The sequence below is a fragment of the Gallinula chloropus genome (genome assembly GCF_964237585.1).
Source record: "Gallinula chloropus genome assembly, chromosome: 15".
Classification (NCBI taxonomy): Eukaryota; Metazoa; Chordata; class Aves; order Gruiformes; family Rallidae; genus Gallinula; species Gallinula chloropus.
Window position 1 is genome coordinate 3961018 of NC_140100.1, and position 7822 is coordinate 3968839.

Consider the following 7822-nt stretch of genomic DNA (forward strand, 5'->3'; position numbering starts at 1 on the left):
TTCCCACTGGGAACTGCATAGTTCCCCATAACCTATCTCTGCCCCGTCTTGCTGACCGTCTCTCCCCTTGTCAGGTCTCAGGCACACACGCTCAGGCACTCCTTGTGCCAGGGTGAAGTACAACCTGTCACCTTCTGTGTGCACAAACCCCACGATCCCAGTGTCCTCAGCAGCTGTGGGAACTCGTGTACAATAAGGAGGCTGCTAGGTAAGCCTGGCCAGTGACTGGTTTATTCAGACTGGGGACTCATTTCCCACCCCTGTTTTACTTGCAGTCCAGCTGCCTGTGGGGAAGGTGTGACATGTCCTGGAGCTGTGATGTCTTGGATCAGCAGCGATCACAACTCCTTCAGTGCAGAACTGGTCTGGGTGTCCTGCACCCTCTTTGGGAACCAGACAGTGGAAAGCTCAGCCCTCCACTGGTCCCCGAGCTGTCCCCTTAACTGGGAGTCCTGGGAACCTGGTAGGAGGTGCACAAACTTCTTGGGTCTCCGGCAAACCCCTTGTCCTGGGTCTGGTTCTGCTCTGAAAGTGTGCTTGCAGTGTTCAAGGAGGAGGCTCATCTACAAAGATGCCGAGGATGAGATGGTCCGCGAAGCTCAGCCCCACGGCGTAGCCCTGGATGCAGCCAGTGGCCAGGCCCCAGCTGGCTCCATGTCCCAGCACGGTCCCTGAGCCCTGTGCAGTGTCTCTACTCTGCCCGTGGGGCTGCACTTCAGAGCCTCTTCCCTCCCTTGGCTGGTAGGTCCCTGGGCAGTCCCCCAGCAGGTGGCTGAGGATCCAGGCCGGAGCTCATGATGGGAATGATGAGATCATCCATGTTTGGCATCACCAGAATTTTCTGAAAAGAGAAATCCAGAGCAACAGGTAAGTGGTTCTGAATACCACTGTCTGACTGGTGACTGGTCTGACTGGGAAGTGGTTGTGGCTGGAGCTGTGCTCAGGTCAGGGACTGGGGCTCTGAAGATGTCCTGGGCTCCTGTCCCCTCACCAGCAGCTGACTCTTCCTGTCCCTGGAGCATTATCAGCTCTGGGTATCTCTGGGGGGGGACATGCAGGAGCAGTTTTCCTTTGCCCACATGTAGGGCTGTGGTGGCAGGGGGTGGTCATGGTGGGGGACAGGGACCTGCACTTTGAGGCCATTGAAATGGGCAGGTTTATGGAAGAATTTTAGGACCTAAATATCCATGGGGACATTTTTTTGACCAGAGGTCTCAGAGGTGAGAGGCTGAAAACAAACCAGCAGGTGCTTTGTGATGGTGAATCTCCCAAACATCCCAAAACCAGAGTGGATGGGTGAATTCAGCCCTTCTGGGGGGGGTGTCTTGTCTGGGACACTCCTAATCTCCTTGGAGCAGGGCTGCACATACTAGAGGAGGAAGATGTTTTCCTCAAGCACTCCAGTGCTCAGAGCACCAGCTGGTTACTCAGGTCACGTTTCTTGACAGTCCAAAGCTGGACAGACCAGGTCAGATGTTGGCTGTTCTGAGGGATAACCCTGGCCCAAACGGAGGCCTCGTTATCCCTGATCACAGCGATGCCAACGCTTCAGCAGGGATTGCTGAGCCCTTTGCCAGACCCAGACCTTTGTAACAGGCACCTGAAATTCGTGCTGCAGCTTCTTCTCAATCCACTCGGTGACATGGAGGAATGTCACCTCCCTCTCCCCCAGCTTTGGGCGCACCTTCAGCTCCAGCTGGGGCGGGACTCGGAAGCTGTACCTGTGAGGAGAAAGGAAATAGGCAGAAAGCATCATGTCCCTAATACATGGCACAGCCTGTGTGGCCCCACTGCCATGTTTTAGGGATCTGCCTCCTGGGAGGAAGCGGCCAGGTTGCAGTGGGAGCTCCAGGTCCCCAGATCCTGTCTTGGCCTGGGTGGAAATGAGGAGAAATGACCCAGAGGTCTCCGAGTCCCTCTGGGAGAACAGCCCTGCCTTGCTGCCACCCCAGATGAACCCGAAGCACCAGAGCTGGCTCCTGGGCCAAGCTGCAGGGAGCAAGGGGAGCTGGATGGAGGATGCACACACGGGAGGGAGGAGAGCTGGTACCAGACACGGTCGGTTGGCGGCGGGGGAATGTTCACGGCCAAGGTGCCTGCCAGCTCTTGCACCTCCACAGTCAGCAGCAGCGGCGTGTTGGAAACCTCCTCGATCTTCTTTTTGATGAACTCATTTTCAGTGGCTTTCTGGAAGTACTTGGACTTGGCAATCTTGTCCACAAAGCGCAGGATCTTCCGGCTTGTGCTGTTGCCAGTGACGTGGCTAAAGCAAGGGGAGGTACAGCTCAACAGCAGGATGAGGGCCAGAGCCAAGTGGGGCTTTGGCATCCCCCAGCCATCTGCCACAGCATCCCCCAGGGACAAGAGATCCCTGTGATGTGCCAGGTGCCTGTGTGTGCCTTCCCAGGGAAACCAGCCCCAAACCCCTGTGCTGGGGTAGCACCTGCCTCCCTCCCCCAGCACCCTTTATACACCCCATGGCACAGACCCCAAACAGTCCCTTACCCCTCGGTGCTGGGTGGTGGGACCCGCTCCCCCAGAGCTCCCACAGGCTCAGCAGTGGTGATGTCTTCCTCATCGGAGGAGCCGGCACTGGATGACTCTGCATCACTATCTGCCAGCAGGATCAGCCGTGGCCTGGACCTGCAAACCCCAAGGAGCATCGTGGGGGTGCTCTGGGGCCAGCATCTTCTTGCCTCACTCAGCCAGGAGGAAGAGGGCTATGGAACCCAGCCGTGCACAGTCCCCTTACCCCTCTACGCCTGCCTCTGCCGGGCCGCTCTCCTCTGCAGTGCTCTCCTTCCCCAGCTTGCAGAGGTTCATCTTCGTTTCGAGTGTCATCTGCAATGAGCCGCTGTAGGTGACCTCCATGTCCACCCAGAGCCCTGCCAGGGAAAGGGACAGGGTAAGCCCCTGTCAGCACTGCATGGGTGAGGGCTGCTCAGGTGCCTGTCAAAACCTCCCTGCTTCAGAGACTGGACTGGCACCTCAATAACATCTGCCATGGGGCCAGCCCTGGGGCCCCTGCTGCTCTCTGGGGCTCTTACCTCGGTCATTGACGGTGGGGTTGGAGGCACTGAGGACTGAGGGGATGGATATGCCCATGTCCAGCTCTGTCAGTGTCAGCTCGTTCATGAAATATGGGAGCTGGTGGAGGGAAAACACAGGGACAGTTACTGCAGCCTGGTACCCACTGTGGGGCCTTGGGGATGGGGCTCCTCTGGTGCCATGACTCTCCTGCATCTCACCTTGATTTTGCTCGACTTCTTCTGGATCTTGCTGGACACTTGCTCAGCCCAGTATCGCTCCTGGAGGAAGTCCCAGAAGATGCGCCCCACCAGTGCATTCATCCAGGCCATGCACGCCTCGCTGCGCCTGCCCGTGTCCTCGCCGAGCTGCAAAGGGACAGAAGCCACAAGCCCCTGGAGCGAGGTGGCCCCCTGAGCGGTGGGACCTGCTGGCCAGGTGCTGCCCTGCTTGGCTGCTCAAACCACGGTGCCGGGAGGGAAGAGCCACACCACAGGACTGGAAGCGGCTGCATGCAGGGTCCATCAGCCTCTGCTGAGTGTTTGTGTCCCACTCCCAGTGCTGGATTTGTCCCACTCACCTTTGTGGGTGTGGGGCTGCCCAGTGCTCCATGAGAGGGGCTCTGGTCTGGGCTGCCCCCCAGCTGCTCGGACACAAATCGGGCCATGTAGGTGCTGTAATCCATGAAAACCTTCTGCCGGACGCTTCCCGCCAGGTCCTTGGGCGGGACAGCGGAGGGGATGTCCTCAGCACTCCCTGTGCTGCTGCTGCCGCTGCTCCTCAGAGCTGGTCCTGTGCCTGGGGACATGAGAGGTGAGGGTGGCTTGAGGTGACATGGTACCTGCCCGTGGTGCCCGTGATGTGCCACCCACCCTGGACCCTCCAGGCTCTCCCTGCTCCTGCAAATGCTCTTGGCTCTGGGGTTCTCCATGTCCTGTCCCACTCACTGCTGCCCACCAAGGGCTTGTCCTCCCAGCACAAGTGCAGGTCCCACCCTGGATCAGTCCCAGCACGGAGCAGAAGCCACAATGGCCACATCTCACCTGCCCTGGCTTCGCCATGACTGCTGCTGGGAGTCCCACGGGAGGCTCGCACGAGGTGCTGGTACCACTCCTCCTTTTCCCTTCCCGTCCGCCCGAAGAGGTACAGGCACCTCTCCCTGCAGTCTCCTGGGACATCCTGCCCTGGCACTGGCACCTTCTTTGTCCCTTCATCCCTCTGCAGCTCTGCATCCTGCTCCTCGCTGCTTCTGCACTCCACCTCTGCCGGGGTGGGGAGGAGGACACAGATGGGGTATTTCTTGTTCCATGTCCGCTTTCTGGCCAGGCTGGAGGGGCAGAGGAAGATCTGCAACACCGAGAGCAGCCGTGAGGCCGGGTGCTGGGGGTTCCTGCAAGGAAAGAGCCCCCCCCCCCTCCCCAAGGAGGGTCCTCGGCAACCACTGGACTCACCTTGGCATCGGTCAGGTCATAGCAGCGGTGGCTGATGAAGACTGCATCAAGGATTTCCTCCTCAAAGGTAGCTCGGCGTGGGATGTTGCTCTTGGGATAGGAGAGCTTGAGGGTAGCTCCATTCAGTGTGGCAAACACGGAGTGTGTGAGCGAGGGGTGGTAAAGCTCTGGGTCATAAGCGTGCAGCTGGTTCATCCAGCCCTGGGTGGGAGGACAGGGAGCTGGCTGCTTCCTGCTGTGCCGTATGGGGTGGCAGCCTGCACACACCGTGGGCTCAGCACCCCCTTGGTGCTGCACCCAAAACCTTGGGCTCCCCTCCAGCCACCACCCAGCACCCCATCCCTGACCACCCCTCTCTTACCTGGAGGTGGTGGGTTTCCTGCAGCTCCCCCGGCAGCAGCTCAGGGCGCAGGTGGCCCCGCGGTCCCCGCGCTGCTGGCGGAGTCTTCGGCATGAGGAGGAGCACAGCGAGGAAGCCCAGCACCAGCCCGCAGATGAGCCCCAGGCAGAGGCCAGCAGCGTAGGGCGGCAGCGGCAGGATGAAGTAGCCGTAGGCGAGGAGAGCAATGGAGGCGAGGGCTCTGCCCGGCACCGTGCCCCCTGGCCGGGCTGGTGGTAGCTCCTCAGGGGGTGGGAGCTGGGGTTCGGCATCCCGCTGTGCCACCTCCACCACCTGGATCATGTCCCCGTAGGAGCAGATCTCATAGCGGCAGTTCAGGGTGGGCTCCCAGGGGCTCCAGTCCCGTGCCCGGGGTCCCCCAGCCCCACGGATCCCCGTGTGCCTGGGACTGGCCCCTGCCTCCTGCCCCCCAGCGCCCACCTTTGCCCGGGCTATGGGGCTGCTCTCCTCAGCCATGAGCCGGCTGAGCCTGCTGAGGGGCTCCTGCACGGCCTCCGACAGCCGCCTCTTCGTGTCCTCCAGTCTGGTCTCCCGCAGCCGGAGCAGGGCAGCGCGGCTCTCTGATGGGGAGACACTGGGGGAGGATGGGGCTGTGCGGGACTTCGCTGGGCTCAGCCGGGGCTGGGGGGCCCGTGGGAGGTCAGCCAGGAGCATCCCCCCAGGTTGGGGTGAAGCAAGAGGCTTCATGTCCCCGTCCATGGCGAAAACAAGCCCACAGTCCTCCCGGCCGCTGCCATCCTCCCTGGTGCCTGTGGGATGGGGCATCAGCCCGTTGGTGTCCCCACGCCGAGGTGAGCCCGGGGACGGTGCCAGGGTTGGAGGGGCGTCTGCCGCTGCCGCAGCCTGGTCTGCCATCGCTCGCATCGCCGATGGCCCTGGTGCTGCGAGGGAACAGGAGGAAGCAGCTCAGCTTGATGCCACCTCGAGGTACAGGACATCCCTGCCCTGATCCTGCCTTCCTGGCAGCATCACCACGAGCTGCCGAGCAGGCAGTGCTGTGTCCCCAGGGACCTCACCCCTGTGGGCTGGGTGATCCCTGTTTCGGGCTGCCCTTGGGGCCACAGGGCTGCCAGAAGACAGGAGATGTGTGGGTGTCCCTGCACTTTCCAGCCGGGATGGGATGGGGAAGGCCTCACGGGGAGATGAGCTCTAGGATAGCGCACAGGGCATCGTTTGTATAACGAGGATAAACTCCAGCCCGGCGATTAGCAACAGGTCTCCATGGACCCGGAGCTGTGAGCCAGGTCTGCAGCAGAACAAGGGGGATTTTCCCTCATCAAGACGCTGTACTGGTCCCAGTGGAAGTGCAGGGGCTGTGAGGGGGGATGCAATGCCAGCGGGCAGGGCTCGGACTGCTCTGAATGTCTCTCACTGACCCCGCAGTGGTTTGGCCCTAGCTTAATGCATTGCATAAACCTGAGAAGAAACCAGCCCCAGCTCAGCAGGAGGATGCTCCTGAAGTGGGGGGGTCGGTAAATTCTGGCTTTCCTGGCAAGGCACAGAAGTTTTCCTAACATGTAAAGTTTCTGCAGCCCTGAGGGTGGTCCTGGCTGTGGCAAAGTGTCGTCCTGCCCTCAGTGGCCACCATGACCCCTCCATTGCTGCACTCCTGCCAAAGCAACAGTGCCAGCTCTGTTCCCTGTGTGTGATTTTGGGAGGGAGGATAGAGGCTGCAGGATGGCTCCTCTGCAGGGCCGCTGCAGGGCTGAACCCAGCACCCTGTGGGTTTGTGGGGTGCTCAGGCTCTGCCAGTGCCTGGTCCCCTCGCAGCATCCCTGCAGTAGGAGCAGGGACACCGTCCTGTGGGGAGCCAGGGCTGAGCGGGACCCTGCTGCCAGTGGGTGCTGCCCCTGGGGCTGCCTTACAGCCGCATCGGCGTCGCCCTGGATCTTCAAAGCACTTCACTGCCACGAATTAATTACAGGCTGTGCGGCAGCTGCCTCCGGCGCCGTTTATATAATCTGCTGCTTCGTGGCTTTTGCTTTGCTTCTGATTAACAGGAGCCACTTGTTATCCCCAAATAATCGACGGTTCACCCCGGTGGTACCCAGCACCCAGCAGAAACCTTGGCTGTGGGGCTGGCACCACCCAGCCCGTGGGCAGCGCTGCCAGAACTGCCGGCACCCTCCAGCAGATGGACCGGTCCAGAAACGGGAAGCAACAGGAGGAAGATGAGCAGTGGAGCTGGGCCTGAGATGGGACCCCTTCCCCAACACCTCCCACCCATGTATGGCAGGTGGGGGGCAGCCAGGACCCCCACTTACCCCTCATCATGCAGGTCTCACAATGCCACAGCCATCCCCCAGTGCTGCCCCTGTCCCATCCCAGCCCTCAGCTGTGCCTACCAGAAAGCCCTGGGGATGGTCTTCGGCTGATGCTGCCCTGCTGCTGCTCCTCCTCCTCTCCACTGGGTTAGGGGGGTGTGGACTCCCCTGTGCTGGGTGAGGGGTTGGTGCCCCACTGTGCCTGGGTTCTTGTTACTGCTGTGCTGGTATCTGTGGGTTTTAAAAACTAAAAAAAAAAAGAAAAAAAGAAGAAAAAGACGTCTGTTTCCTGAGAGACCATTAGCACGGTGGAAGACGGAGATAATAATAGCCTGGGTTTGTATGGGAGTTTTCATCTGGCAGGGACGTCAAGTACAGCGGGGGCTACAGACACGCTGCTGAAAGGCAGCCATCTCCGGGTGTGTGGGTGCCTGGGAGGGTGGGGAGCACTGGGACAGGACCCTGCTGGGTGCCACGGCTGGATCAACAGCACCATGAGATGGAGGGTCCTCATAGAGCAGCCTGGTAAAGGCTTTGCTGCTGGCTCAGGCTTCAGGGAGAAAATACTGAGCCCAGAGGTGCCCCTGGAGCTGGCTCCTCCATGCTGATGCTAAACCACCTTCCAGCCCAGGGCTTGTCCCCAGCCTGTGACCACAGGGGCATGTGGTGGGGGGGCATCT

The 7822-nt window shown here is 60.6% G+C and overlaps 1 protein-coding gene across 1 annotated transcript; it reads right to left on the bottom strand.

Annotated features, from left to right (window-relative positions):
- Nucleotides 1–586: 586 nt before the first annotated feature.
- LOC311197286 (testis-expressed protein 2-like) lies at nt 587–6134 on the bottom strand. Its single transcript, XM_084271022.1, has 11 exons — nt 4840–6134; nt 4479–4679; nt 4071–4374; nt 3608–3825; nt 3249–3422; nt 3048–3147; nt 2753–2885; nt 2506–2643; nt 2051–2263; nt 1601–1721; nt 587–841 (listed from the first exon to the last, which is right to left on the bottom strand). The coding sequence occupies exons 1-11, from the start codon at nt 5740–5742 to the stop codon at nt 716–718; spliced, it is 2631 nt and encodes an 876-aa protein (XP_084127148.1). The 5' UTR covers nt 5743–6134; the 3' UTR covers nt 587–715.
- Nucleotides 6135–7822: the final 1688 nt, after the last annotated feature.

What these genes read in the sequence shown, in the direction of transcription:
- LOC311197286 (XM_084271022.1), bottom strand. Translation starts at nt 5,742, where the DNA reads ATGCGAGCGATGGCAGACCAGGCTGCGGCAGCGGCAGACGCCCCTCCA. An exon ending in ATGACCTGACCGATGCCAAG is followed by an intron (nt 4,375 to 4,478) that starts GTGAGTCCAGTG and finishes TCGGTGTTGCAG; the next exon opens with ATCTTCCTCTGCCCCTCCAG. An exon ending in GCAGCCCCACACCCACAAAG is followed by an intron (nt 3,423 to 3,607) that starts GTGAGTGGGACA and finishes ACCTCGCTCCAG; the next exon opens with GGGCTTGTGGCTTCTGTCCC.